Source organism: Nannobrachium achirus (assembly GCF_963921795.1).
Source record: "Nannobrachium achirus genome assembly, chromosome: 19".
Lineage (NCBI taxonomy): Eukaryota > Metazoa > Chordata > Actinopteri > Myctophiformes > Myctophidae > Nannobrachium > Nannobrachium achirus.
In genome coordinates this window covers 8,525,908-8,541,032 of record NC_137826.1, presented here as the reverse complement: position 1 = coordinate 8,541,032, position 15,125 = coordinate 8,525,908, and the positions used below count along the sequence as shown (strand labels likewise).

Sequence of the window (15,125 nt, the reverse complement as noted above, 5' to 3'; positions counted from 1 at the left end):
GTGCCATCTGATGCGATAACTGACGATGTTCCTTAATTTCTGAGTCAACTACTAGTAATCCTCTTACCGATGCCAGTTATTATTGAAGTGTTTTATAAAGACTTGTTTGTTTTAATAGGTGAAGCCCTGCCCAATGAGCTGACAGCATTTGCTTTGCAGAGGTAGGTTCATTGTATGCACTCAAAGCAAATAAGATAATTTAAAATTGTCATTGTTGTGATGAAACCTAAACTGAATAAGCTGGAATTACCGTCAGATTGTTTAGTGGTGATAAAAGGTTTTTCTGATGCACTCGCGATGTTTGTATCTGCATTTCTCCAGAAATGACAAGAATGAGTGTTCACCCTGTGCCCACTTGTGTTTCTTAAGGTTGGTGATGCTGATCCAGTGCAATAAATACAAGCATGTGAAGTTGTGAAGGCTGTAAGTCCCATTTTCTTTAAATGTCTTGTCTTGCCAGTTATGATGAAATCTAAACTGAAATAAGCTGGAATTACCGGCAGAATGTTTAGTGGTGACCATTTGGTTTTCTGACACTGGCTGGCAACTTTGCCTTCTATCTGGAAGAGCACTTTTGCATGTCATTAATTCTCAATCTTTTCTGTTTCTATAGCTCAAGCTGTGCCTGTAATGACTGGAGAGGAGCATGGGTTGGTCTTTGCACAGCAGGTAAGATCGTGTTTACTGCTTAACACTTTTGTTGGCAAATTTGATTGCTTTGATGCCTCCCATTGTGTGAAAAGATCTGGTTTGGTTTTAGGGCTCCAACTTAATATGATGGACATTTTCAAAACTGGCAAATCTACAACAAGCTCACAACTAAACATGTCATGATGGGCTATTTGTGCTTAAGTGGGGTATTTCCCCCTTGTATTTGAAATGTCTAGGTTTGAGTTATAATACTGTGCATAACTGTAGTTCCCTTTTCCATAAGGTGGCATGACCAATGTCCTCTTACGGGTCTACAAACTGACTCAAATAGTGCTCCAGATGGATAAGACTAGTCGGCCAAATGGTGGCATCTTTTCACACAATGTTGTTGGTTAAGGGGCCTGTTTCCCACTTAAAGCTTTGACGGTGATGAAAACTTGAATAGGAAGTGCCATCCGATGCGACAACTGACGAGCTTCCTCATGTCCTGAGTCTTCAAAGCTTATTCACATTAATAAATGTAACCAAATGGACCTTACAGGTTGACATTGTTAGTTAAATTAACAGGAATTTACTGTGTATTTGATCAAAGCTTTAAAGTGCCCACCTGCATTTACAGCTATTCTGTCTTCCATTTTTAAAGGTGTGATCCAGCGCTCCAGATCAACTGATGTTTGCTGAAGGAAGATTTCATTCAGGTATTTGGTCCTTAAATTAAACTGGGGTGTGATTGGCAAGAAGTGGATACTGTTGACTGTCGTGATGAAATCTAAACTGAAATAAGCTGGAATTACCGGCAGAATGTTTAGTGGTGACCATTTGGTTTTCTGAACACTGCATTGTGACAACTTCGCCTTGTTCTGCGGTATTATATGGATAAAGATTTTAATATCTCATGCATTCTCGATCTGTTCTGTTCTAAAGGCGAAGGAGTCTTCTGGAAGTGACTAGAAAGGTGAATGTGGTGGTCCATGCACAGAAGGTAAGTTCATGTTAACTGTCATGAGATGCTTGTTTTGACTAACTTGATCTGCCTCCCATTGTGTGAAAAGATCTGGTTAGTTTTTAGGGCTCCAACTTAAAACTTTGGGATGGAATTTTAAAAAATGGGTTAATCTACAAGAAGCTGACAACAAAATGTGTCAGGACAATTTTGCCTTTGTTCAAAGCTTAAGTGGTTAAACATGGGATTTCCCCACTTTGACATTTCTAGTTGTCATATCAACAGATAATGTTCACTATATATAACTGTAGTTTCCTATTCCAATCCTAAATTGGCATAACTCATTTCCACAGACTCAAATGGTGCTCTAAATGGATAAGGCTAGTCAGCCAAGTGGTGCTATCTTTTCACACAATGTTGTTGGGCCAGTTTCCCAAAATGTTAAAGCTTTGTCAGTGATGAAAACTTGAATAGGAAGTGCCATCCGATGCGACAACTGACGATTTTCCTCATGTACTGAGACTTCAAAGCTTTACACATTCACCTTAGAGTGTACACATGTAAATAAATGGACCTTACAGGTCGACATTTGTAGTTACATTAACAGGTATTTACTCTGTATTAAACTTGAAAGTGCCCACTTCCATTTACAGCTTTTCTGTCTTCCATTTTTAAAGGTGTGACGCAGCACTCAATCAACTGAAGTTTGCAGAGGGAGATTTCACATTCAGGTATTTAGTCCTTAAATTAAACTGGGGGCTAATTGGCAAGTGTCTACTGTTGACTGTTGTGATGAAATCTAAACTGAAATAAGCTGGAATTACCGTCAGATTGTTTAGTGGTGAGACTCGGTTTTCTGAACGTTAACATGGAAGCAGTATTTAAGAGATTGTTGCCTGGAAAATGGTTTATCCGAATTTGACATTCAACTCTTTCCTTAGATCAGACTACTGCCAAGGTCGACGTGGTCAAGACTCCTTTGCCATTGTGTGCGTGTCCTGTTCCATAGGCATTTCTGGAAGATGTGGCTTCCCCAAAGCCTGACCTGTCAACCTTGGATTCGGTCAAAGATTGCATGCCCTTCGATCATCTAGAAATGGAAAATCACTTGAACCTAATACTTTCTCATACAAATTTGGGGGGGGGGGGGGGGGCTAGATCTACAAGCTCAGTCGGTAGCGCTGTAGCCTCACAGCTAGGTTCGATTCCCGCTGCGGGCGTGTTTCCTCCTCCGCGTCGTCAGCGCCCATACCCCAGGTGGGGTTGGCGAAACGGCCTTTCTGTGTGGAGTTTGCATGTTCTCCCATATCTCCAAGGGTAGATATGTCACAAAAACATGCTGTAATCCTGGTTTCTCCCCAGGTGTGGCAGAGGGAGGGCAGAAACCAGGATTACAGTTTAGGCGATTGGCACTGGGTGAAAACATGGTTACAAAATCGTGGGATAAAAATTATTGGATTACAGCTTGGGCAAATGGCACTGGGTGAGAAGGGTTACAAATCGTGGGATAATTATTTAAAAAAAAAAGTATTATGACAATGGTGTGTACGTTTTGAGGATTTACTTTGTTCTTTATTTCAATAAAGGTGTAGCACAGAATCTGTCTTGTGTTCAGGCTTTTATTCATTTAAAATTCTACTATATACTTATACTTCGATGTGCAAAAAATGTCTGCTCCTACAAGCTCCTAATGTGAAATTGTAAGTCAGTTATTTTGAAAAATGTCACATGCCATGCCCAAAATGGGGATGCTTGGGTTGAGAAGTAAAGTCTGTAGGTTACACATTTAACCAATAAACCATGAGCTTGTGACCAAGCCTTATTGCGAACGTAGATTGGTTTACTATCAGAGCTGTCACATCTTGACCATGTCTGTATGGGAACGCTTGTCTTTTTTGCTTGACTCATGCTCTGACATCACTAACATGGGAACCAAATCCCTTTTATGCCCATATATGGCGATGCCAGGGGAACCAAATCCCTTTTATGCCCAGATATTTGGAGATCCCTGATGTCAATATTAAGCTCATATCTGTGAGTCAATATAAAATCACTGTCAGGGGAACCAATCCCTTTATTGCCATATGGAGATGCCAGGGGAACCAAAGGAACCAAATCCCTTTGGCCAAATGGCCAACACATGGCTTTTCACCCTTAGGTGTCTTACTGGTCAAATATCAGTGAATATTTGATCGTAAATCTATTGCTTATGAATGACTGGGGAGAGGCAATGGTGAATAAATGTCATTTTGAATGTAAATCTATTACTTATGAATGGATATGGAGAGGCAATGGTGAATGTGACATTAAATATCAGTGAAATGAATGTAAAATATTGCTTATGAATGGATATTGAAGAGTAATTGTGAATGTGTCATTAGGCCTTCACTTGTGTATAGGCCTACACATAAAGTCTAAACAGTGAAAAGTCTCAGCAGTTTTCCTATCAAGCAAAGTTCAATCTGAATCTAGTTCATTCCCAAACCTTTAAAAAGATGGCTGTGGCTGCCCCCCACTGCTAAATGGCTTAAGGCCTCAAAGGTACTTTAGATTAAAAAAAAGGATAATAATAAAAAAGAACTCTGCAAGCTTGTGAGCTTGCAGATTTCCAGTTTTTGAAAATAACCACATGCCCATGCCAGGTTGAACTTGCCTGACTGCGAGCGCCAGACATCTCACACTACGTTCACTACGTTTCACTCCAGCAGGGGGGGGTGATGTGCGGACTGAAGTGTCAGGCTAAGGTTGAACGTGGTTAATTAAACTGGCACAACAATCCTTGAAAATGAATTATTTTCCTTTTCTTGACAAATGGCGCCCCCTGGTGGCCCTCACTTCGAAAACCACTGCTGTAATTGTCTCCTGGTAAGTGTGTAATGTTCCAAGTAACCACCGTTCAATCTCCACAGGAAGAAGTAGTGCTTAAGTGGTAGAAAATTAAACTGAGTTCCATGTAAATAATAGTTTCTGAAGGATGTCTTTAAGGATGTGCCTCTGTTCTGGGCTGATCTCAGACCTGTTTCCACTCATTCGACAGTGTAGAATAACAAATGCCCTACTGCCCTCCAAGCTCATCATCAAGGTCAGTAGGCTACGGTTTTTTATAGGCTTGCTTGTCGCTTTGAAATAACTGACCTTCAACAGGAGGGGAAAAAAAGATGACTGATTGACTTAAAGAATCTGCCTGTCTTCACTGTTAACAACTCGTGCCAATCCCGAACTAGTTCGGCTTTATTAGCGTATCGTAGAGTGCCGATCCCGAACAAGTTCGGCTTTTAAATTTTTTTTTTTTTTTTTTTGAAAAAATTTTTTTTGAATTTTTTTTTTTTTTTTTTGGACCCCATCAAATCTGGTGAACATGATTTCAATCGCGATTTTGCATGTTCCACCCCCATACAACCCCATCTAACATACAGGGCAGCCATTTTTGTTTACATTACATGTAAAACATAATGGCGATTATCTCAAGAATGCCTGAACGGATTTCCAATCGGATTTTTTTGTTTGAAAGCTGTGAACAAACTGCACAAATCCACTCCAATGCAATCCAGGATTGCATTGGATTTTTTAGAGCTCATTCTTCTCTGTTTTTTTCCCATGCATGAGGTGTGCAAGGTTTAATCATGGCTAAGTTGACGAAAATAAGGCTTCTAAAATGCTTGGTAGCCAATAGCTAACTTCAAGCTAACTTCATCCTCTTCCTGTACATGCACAAAGGAAAGTGTTCAGGCAAGTCATGGCTCCAGGGCTTGGGCATGCATTACCAGCATATCTCTATTATTCTCTGGTCACTGGGCGCCCTCTAGTGGTGATAGGCTGGCACTCAATGAGTTAAAACCACACAGGCCTCTCTTTCTTCTTGGTTCTCTCTAGTCTTTCGTCTGTGTCAATGGCATCTTGACAAACAGGTTTCACCAAAATGTAAACATTTAAATATCAAGTAACCATGCACACCTACTGAATGATAAAATAGATATGTTGTATGTCTTTTTTAACAGGAATAATATTCATAACTACATGGCCTTTTATGTAGATTGCACCATGATGGCCATGATAGATTATTGAGTCCTGTGGCGGTTAGGCCTGGTGCAGGTGGCCAGGTCAGTCCCTGGGTCTTCAAGTCTATATGCCTTTCTGTGTTTTAATTGTCTTTTTTTTGTGTGTGTTTGAATGCAAATATTACCTTCCACATAGACCTTTTTTCCAGAGCGCTGCCATGTATCTGTGGTGTTGGCGCACAGCCACACACACATAAATGGTAAATGGTGCATTTATATAGCGCTTTTTATCCAAAGCGCTTTACAGAGATTGTGCATTACATTCACCCATTCACGCACACATTCATACACCGGTGGCAGAGGAAACCATGCAAGGCACCAACCTACTCACCGGGAGCAATTAGGGGTTCAGAGTCTTGCCCAAGGACCCTTCGACATTAACTCAGGGCCGTCAGGGGGAGCCCGGATTTGAACTGGGAACCCTTCGGGAACCCTTCGTGCTCTAATAACGGTTTCTCTACCCCTGAGCTATGCCGCCCCTACACATAGGTGCCGCAGTTATGGTTGTCGCTCTGAGAAACCCAGTCTATTGGTGGCCACTATATGCACTAATGGCCAGAAGGCCATGTCGGATGTTAAGTCATCTTTATACTGTCTTTATACTTCGGCAAATTCAAACATGAGACATTGTTTTAAAGGACTTTCTTCATCTCGTCGTATAACACCAGGACGAAAGCACCACCCATGCCTCGGAAAACATTGGACAAGGCTCCCTTGAAGAAGGCGTTGGCACCCTCGTCGCGTGCAATCTTCCGCCAGCAGTCAATGGTCCCAGTGTACATGATGTCAGCTCCTTTGCGCCCAGACTGCATCATCATGCGCCTACGGACCGTATCGAAGGGGTAGGACACCAGGCCGGCAACGGCGGTCACAGACTGGGCGATTGCCCAGCTGACCAAGATGTGCGTGTTCTTGGGATCCGGAAGCATGCCCTTGGCCGTGTCGTACATGCCAAAGTAGGAGGCCCTGTAGATAATGATGCCCTGCACGGACACGGTGAAGCCCTGGTAGAGGCCTCTAGGACCGTCAGACTTGAAGATCTTCGCCAGGCAGTCGACCAGGCCGTTGAACTCTCTGGTTTCGCCGGCCTTGGCAACGTCGACGGCCAGACGGGTTCTGGCGAAGTCAAGTGGGTAGACGAAACACAGGGACGTGGCTCCGGCCGCGCCACCGGACGCCAGGTTGCCGGCGAAATATCTCCAGAACTGGGTGTTCTTGTCCACGCCATCGAGGAAGATCTTCTTGTAATTGTCCTTGAAGGCGAAGTTGAGAGCCTGAGTGGGGAAGTATCTGATGACGTTGGCGAGATTCCCTCTCCAGAAGGAGAGGAAGCCCTGCTCCTTGGGGATGCGGATCAGGCAATCTATGATACCCTTGTACTGCTTATCTGGTGCGATTCTGCCATGCTGCACCTGAAGGAGAAGCTTCACCCTCTCGATGGGGGCCACGGCGGTCTTAGAGATGGCAGCCGAGACACCACCAGCCAAGAAGTCCTTGGCGAATGATACAAACGTTTCGTTCATGGTTGTAAAGCTGAGATGTTCTTCAGGTGAATACAGACACTACGATCAGCATAAGGTACTGCAGTCAACATGGATGCACACAGACAAGAGAGCCTGATAGAGTGAGCGCACACTTTAAAACCCAGCTTCCTCATATCACATCATCAAATATGTCATCAATCTTGCCCTTTTTATGTCCCTTTTATGCCCATATATGAAGATCCCTTATGTCATCATACACTACAATAGCTGATGCCATCATTGTACTGATGTCATAGAATGGCCTCCAAGTACTGGTACTTTGACCACGCCGGGTATTGCATAAATAATAAGCAGGTTCTAAATGGCATCATTCACATGAGATCCCTGAAGTCATCAACATTAAGCCCATATCTGGGAATTTTTATGGACATAGTGTGTCAATTTCGTGTGGTCTATGACGTCAGATATCTATGATGTCAGATGTCAGTTATCTCCATATTTGGGAAAATATGGCCACATTTTGTCCAACTTAAACATCCAACCAAGTCTGTGATTTTTTTTGGTCAAAGTTGATCCCATGCCAAAGCGCCAGCGCTCGCTTGTCTGCCATCACCCAGGCGGATGCGTGCACGCGCCAATGTGTGCCACCGAGGTCGCTTTTCGCCCTTGGGGTGTCTTACTAGTATAACACTATACAGAAACTTACATCAAATAACATTAATATCATTATGTAGAAGCCTTCATCAAAGTATGACAATGTTAAATAGCGCTTACACCCTCTGCCACTCCCTATTCCCCTCTTCTCATGCCTTGATGCCTGAGTCGATGTAGCTTTGAGTCCCACCTGAGACTGAGATCTGAAGAACGAGCTCCAGACTATTTCTATGCACACTGCCTGTCTGTGTTGTTGCTGGTTTATAGTCTGCATGTCAGGGCTTTTCAGTTGGTTATTTGTATGTCTGACTCTGAGCAGTGTCTCCGTTTTATTTGAGTTTGTGTATGTGTCTGAATACAATATGTTTTATATTAGTACCTTTTCAGGCTTTTCTTGCCTTTATTGATAGCCACTGTACATTGAGTATAGAGAGACAGGAAACAGGGAGAGAGAGAGTCAACCAGGCACTAGGACTCGCTGTCAGGCATCAGAGCCTATTAGTCCATGGGCCATACGAGATGTCGGTATCGGAAAGGTGGCAAAGGTTATCATGCATTTTTGAAAAGCTCTATATCTGTAGATTATATTTTGGTATGATAACCCTTTCTGAGACACAGCTAAATTGGTGTTATCAGCCGCTAGAGTTGGTGTCCCATTAACTTTACATTACAGGGAAAAAAAGCAAAAAGATAATCTGCTTTAAGTAGCAAATGAGGGGTCAAACTAGGGGTTTTTCATGATTCTGAATTCATTTCCAAGCATCTGTTTTGCACAAAAAACATTCCTTGGGCTAAAACGGCCCCCACTAAAGTGTGAAAAGTCATTACTCATCACTTTTCATCACTAAACCATTGTCTTGTGGGGCCGTTTTTTAGCCCAAGGAATGTTTTTTTTGTGCAAAACAGATGCTTGCAATGGATTCAGAATCATGAAAAACCACTAGTTTGACCCCTCATATCGTCATATGCTACTTAAAGCAGAAGTTAATGGGACACCAACTCTAGCGGCTGATAACTCCAATTTAACTGTGTCTCAGAAAGGGTTATCATACCAAAATATAATCTACAGATATAGAGCTTTTCAAAAATGCATGATAACCTTTGCCACCTTTCCGATACCGACATCTCGTATGGCCCATGGACTATATGTGGTACTTACCTTAACCACTCTGCTATTGGCGCACCCTAATATTTTCTCCAAATGACTCATGGTAACTCAAAGTAATGAGGAGGTTTCTTACTATAATGACTTAGTATATTAAAATAGTGATTTAGTATCTCAAAATAATGATAAATAATAATTAACGACTTACTCAAAATAATGATATATTGCATCTATTCTTGTCAATTAATTCTGAATTAACTATGAATTAGACCCGTAAAACATCCACTTCTATTCAAGTATTGACCAACGGCCGGAGTACACAGAGTCTTTAGTTAGAGGTTTAGTATTTTATTATGGTGTTATCATTGTATTATCAATGAATGACATTTTATCTCGCTTGAAGTTCTCTACAGGGTTCATAGTCTACCTCACACACCTTGTAGCTTCATAAAACCTATTTAACATTTATCACACCAACCCGTGTAAACCATCAATGTTGAACATTATAGTATATTTGTCATGTGTTGAAAGGGAACTTGTATCACACGAGATCTGCATTGGATGCATTTATTTGATTTGAAAACAAAATTCTTCTTGATTTACAATTTCAGTACTGGATCTCAGACCTCATATTACTGAATGATTTGTAGTTGACAGAATCATATCAAAAGTTATAAGATACATAGTACAGCACAATCCCTCAACATCAACACAATACAATTATTTCAGTTTAATTTATAATAATAATTAATCATACTAATGATAATAGGGCCTGTTATGATTAGACAGTAAATATAATGCATAACAACATGACAACAAGATCATAATCTACACATGCTTATAAACTCACAGATTAGAGTATTGCTTAAGGATATATTATTCAATTTCACTGTCCTATAGACCACAACATTATGGATTCAAATGTAGTGGAATATCAATTTAAGAGCCAGAGATCTTGTCACCAGCATCCTCATTCTCGTCTTCTTCCTCCTCCTCTTCATCATCATTTTGTTTTTCGAGTTACCTTGAGCTTCCCAGGTAAAATCTTCAGAGGGAGAGTATGACCAGTGTGAACGTATGGAAAGAGTCTCTCGGTGAAAGTGTGTGTGAAGGTGTGTATGTGTGCGTTGGTATCAGGATCAGAGAATGACAGCTTTCCTTTGTTCCAATCCAGGTGGACTCTGATCTTCTGGGGGTTCTGTGTCACTGAGAGAGCAGTGACTGGCCCTTCTGAGGTCAGTGCTGTGTATTTACCGTTATTTAGTGTTATTCTCCAGTATGGTCCCCCTCCAACACCCTTCCTCTGAAAAGACTCTGCTAATACACCCAGTCTCCAGTGTAAATTGTCTCCAACCTCAACATCCCAGCTATGAGTCCCTGAGTTAAAGCCCTCGGAACCCATAACAATGCCATAGTGGTCAAACCTCTCTGGGTTGTCAGGAAGCTGCTGTCTTTCTCCACGACTCACACTGCTCAGGTCATCAGAAAAGACGTATCGTGGACTGGCGGTGTTGGGGTCCAGAATGACAGGAGTGTAGGAGACAATGTCCTTCATCTTGTCCCAGACTCTGTAGGTCAGGTTGCCCAGGTGTTTGGTCACATCAATCAGTGCTCCTGGGCCCAGCTGTGGGTCCGGCACTGTTAACTGGACTCTTTCCGCTGTGGCTTTGTAGTTGGAGATGTGTTCAGCTCTCAGCTCCTCTTCTAAGTCCCATATTGAGTGTGAAAGGGTTGCTATGTCTCTGTTCAGTCCCTCAATCTTCTCCTTCATCATCTGTGTCTTCTTCTCCTCTTCCTCTCTCAGTGCAGCGATGCTGGCCTCCTCTTCCTCCTGTAGAAACTGACGAAGCTTCTTAAACTGCTCCTCAATCTGCCTCTCTGTGTGCCGGGCATGGAGCTTAATGTGTTCTGCTGCTTGGTCACAGGTTGTTTTGACCTTATTGAAGACCTCCAGTTGCTTCAGTAAGAGATTCAGTGACTTTTGGACTCCCTTCCTGTGATTCAGCATAGCTTCCTCGATGGGTTTGAAACTGTGGTTGGTGTGTTTCTCTGAATGAAGACACACAACACACACTGGCTGTTGATGTTCCAGACAGAACAGTTTGAGTTTCTCAGCATGCAGACTGCAGAGAACCTCAGACCCTGTTGAAGCTTTCGGTGCTCTCTCCTGTAAGAGGGCCTCACACAGGTTCTTCAGAGCCAGGTTACAGAGTGAGGAATCCCTTGAGGATATTTGCCTACAAACTGGACATTCGTGTATTTCCTCATCTGCCTCCCATTCCTGCAGGCAGGCTCTACAGAAGCTGTGACTACATTTCAGAATAATGGGATCTTTAAAGATGTCACAGCACACAGGGCAGGTGAGGTTCTCCTGAGATGCCTGGGAAGCCATTTTGTCTCTGAACAAATGTGAAATCTCAGGAAATCAGCCAGTCAGTCTTGGTGGTGGTAGCACTCCGTCTTCTAGAATGTTTCTTGAAGTTTCACTTTGAATCCTGTTTTTTGTAGAAGTCCCATTCAGCTGACAGAGTCAGCAACAGATTGAAGTCATCTGGTTCAGTATTCCCTCCAGTAGCTGTAGAAAGACAGGCTCAATGGAAGTTGTGTACTCCTTCTGGAGGTGAATATTCCGTCTCGGAGTGTCAGCTCTTAAGACTAGGGGGCGTGGCGTCGTGGGATCCTCCTCTGTTTATTTTAAGAACTCATAGGAAGGTGGGTGTGAAGCAGTACTTTGAACTTGAACACCATACTGGACATGTACTGTATTTCAGTGATTTAGTGATCTCAGATTCTGTTTCACGCTTGCACACAGGAGCAGAGTCACATCAAAGTTCTATCACACTTGGATTTCCCTACAGGGTTCATAGTCTACGTCGTATCTTGTAGCTTCATAGAACTTTTGTAAGACCGACTTGGGCAAGCCAACACATAAAATGTTGAGCATACAGTATATTCATTTGCTACAACTCAACTCGTGTCGCACAAGAGACGCTTGTTGTTTTCATTTATTTGTTTAAAATAAATAACCCTTGTCCATTTTTTTTGCTGATTCATAATTTCAGTATAAGATCTCAGACCAAACTTAATGGATCATAATACCAATTTATTAGATTTGTTTTATAGAATATGTCAAAAGTTAATAAATGGATATGGCATTACACTTAGAGAAATTGGTGATTTACATGCTGTGATATACATTATACAGTATAGCACCTTGCGTCCTCAACATGAACACATAATACACTATATTATTGTCATCAGAATCATTATTGATATTATCATAGTTCAATTAATTCACAACAATATTAACAAGAGTGATTATTCTTTGTAGACAGTATACATCAGGAGTAGGCAACCTTAGGCACGGGTGCCAACATTGGCACAGGGGAGGGCGATAACTGTCACACTGGCAGAAGTGTGAGAGAGGATTTGTATTTTAAAATAAAATATTTCTTTAAACATGGTCAATTAGCCTAAATGAAGTCACCTAATTTACAACAAATTACATCCTGCACACAATTCTACATTCATTAAAATTCAGAACTTTGAGTCTAATGATCATTATAACAATGTCCTGTCGCAAATGAAAATGATGTCAGAATGTTTGATGGCGTGTCATTAAAGATTATGTTGACATGGCACACTGACTATCTAGAAAATAAAAACATTGCTGACCCCTTGTATATATACAGTAATGCATAACAGCATGACAAGTGCATTATCTAAATAATATATTGGTGACATCACTGATCAGAGCATTCAAGATAGACTTAATTTTGGCTGTCCTAGACCACAATATAATATGGCTTCTAAGATTGAGTTGAATTATCCTAAGAACCAGATAGATGGCTTGCTGTTATCATCATCATCATCATCATCATCATCATCATCATCATCATCATCATCATCATCATCATCATCATCATTGTCTTCTTGTAGTGACCTTGATCTTCCCTGGTAATATTTTCAGAGGGAGAGCATCACCAGTGAAAAAGTATGGAAAGAGTCTCTCAGTGAAAGTGTGTGTGAAGGTGTGTATGTGCGTGTTGGTATCAGGATCAGAGAATGATAGCTTTCCTTTGTTCCATTCCAGCTGGACTCTGATCTTCTGGGGGTTCTGTGTCACTGAGAGAGCCGTGACTGACCCTTCTGAGGAGTATGCTGTGTATTTACCATTATGTAGTGTTATTCTCCAGTATGGTCCCCCTGTATTACCTTTCCTCTGAAAAGACTCTGCTAATACACCCAGTCTCCAGTGGAAATTGTCTCCAACCTCAACATCCCAGCTATGAGTCCCTGAGTTAAAGCCCTCGGAACCCAGGACATAACGAAAGACGCCAAACCTCTCTGGGTTGTCAGGAAGCTGCTGTCTTTCTCCACGACTCACACTGGTCAGTTCATCAGAAAAGATGTATTGGGGATGGGCAGTGTTGGGGTCCAGAATGACTGGAGTGTAGGAGACAATGTCCTTCATCTTGTCCCAGACTTTGTAGGCCAGGTTGCCCAGGTGTTTGGTCACATCTATCAGTGCTCCTGAGTCCAGCTGTGGGTCCTGCAGTGTTAACTGGACTCTTTCCACTGTGGCCTTATGAGAGTGCAATGAGATGTGGTCAGTTTTCAGCTCCTCTTCTAAGTCCCATATTGAGTGTGAAAGGGTTGCTATGTCTCTGTTCAGTCCCTCAATCCTCTCCTTCATCATCTGTGTCTTCTTCTCCTCTTCCTCTCTCAGTGCAGCGATGCGGGCCTCCTCTTCCTCTTGTAGAAACTGACGAAGCTTCTTAAACTGCTCCCCAAACTGCCTCTCTGTGTGCCGGGCCTGGAGCTTAATGTGTTCTGCTGCTTGGTCACAGGTTGTTTTAACTTTATTAAAGACCTCCAGTTTCTCCTGTAAAAACGTCAGCGATTGTTGGACTTCCTCCTTGTGATTCCATATAGCTTCCTCGATGGGTTTGAAACTGTGGTTGGTGTGTTTCTCTGAATGAAGACACACAACGCACACTGGCTGTTGATGTTCCAGACAGAACAGTTTGAGTTTCTCCGCGTGCAGACTGCAGAGAACCTCAGACCCCGTTGAAGGTTTCTGTGCTCTCTCCTGTACTATGGCCTCACACAGGTTCTTCAGAGCCAGGTTACAGACAGACGAATCCATTGATGATATTTTCTTACAAACTGGACATTCTTGTATTTCCTTATCGGTCCACCATTCCTGCAGGCAGGCTCTACAGAAGCTGTGGCTACATTTCAGAATAATGGGATGTTTAAAGATGTCACAGCACACAGGGCAGGTGAGGTTCTCCTGAGATGCCTTGGAAGTCATTTTGTCTCTGAGCAAAGCTACGCACACTCAGCAAATCAGCCAGTCAGTGCAGTTTACATCCACCTTGAACCTTGGTTCTTGTAGAAGTCCCTTTCAGTTGACAGAGTCAAGAGCAGATCAATGTCATCTGGGTCAGTATTCCCTCCAGTAGCTGTAGAAAGACAGGCTCAATGGAAGCTGTGCACTCCTTCTGAAGGGGAATATTAATGACTGTGTGTGTGTGTGTGTGTGTGTGTGTGTGTGTGTGCGTGCGTGCGTGCGTGCGTGCGTGCGTGCGTGCGTGCGTGCGTGCGTGCGTGCGTGCGTGCGTGCGTGCGTGAGAGAGAGATTTTCTTTGAGGACTGTATGGTATTAATAGATTAGAGCATCTGCTCATATCAGTTCATGTCACAAGAGGTCAGGGAGTGTGGCTCAGGGGACCTCCTGTTTACTTTGTATGAATTCATAGGAAGGTATACAGTAGGTCTGAGTCTTCAATGCTCATTTCTGACAAGGCTTCTCATTTCTGACACTACTTTGAACTTGGAAATTTGATTTAATTGACAAAAGAAACTACTATCTTGTCGAAACGTTCGTTTCCTGAATTTTTGTAATACTTTTTTGCATTGTGGCTGATTTGTGCAGCCTCCTCCTTCTCAACATTGTAATCTGCCATTGTCAGCGCCTCATCAACGCCTGGTGTGCACTCCCTCTCCTCTGTTTGCCAGTAAAAAGAAATACCATGAGAAGAATACATCAACCGATGAGGGTTTTCAAAACCTGGATTGGGTAGGAAGGTTTCTTAATTTGTTACCTTTTTATCTTGTGTACGGTATAGGATACATTAGCTAAAAGAATAAACACAAGTAAAAAACTGTGTGCACGTGTAGTACCTACAGTACAAGGATTGTGCTTGGCTGTTAATATAGGCCTA

At 42.3% G+C, this 15,125-nt stretch overlaps 2 protein-coding genes across 2 annotated transcripts; both read right to left on the bottom strand.

The window, feature by feature from the left end:
* Positions 1-6,284: 6,284 nt before the first annotated feature.
* LOC308305003 (ADP/ATP translocase 3-like) lies at positions 6,285-7,175 on the bottom strand (the record flags this gene model as incomplete). Its single annotated transcript, XM_080749633.1, has 1 exon — positions 6,285-7,175. The coding sequence occupies one exon, from the start codon at positions 7,173-7,175 to the stop codon at positions 6,285-6,287; it is 891 nt and encodes a 296-aa protein (XP_080605759.1).
* A 22-nt stretch (positions 7,176-7,197) lies between these two features.
* On the bottom strand, positions 7,198-14,212 carry LOC308304573 (uncharacterized protein; the record flags this gene model as incomplete). Its single annotated transcript, XM_080749201.1, has 4 exons — positions 7,198-7,233; positions 9,920-11,294; positions 12,109-12,116; positions 12,839-14,212. 4 exons carry the CDS (start codon positions 14,210-14,212, stop codon positions 7,198-7,200), a joined length of 2,793 nt encoding a protein of 930 aa, XP_080605327.1.
* Between the last annotated feature and the right edge of the window lie 913 nt (positions 14,213-15,125).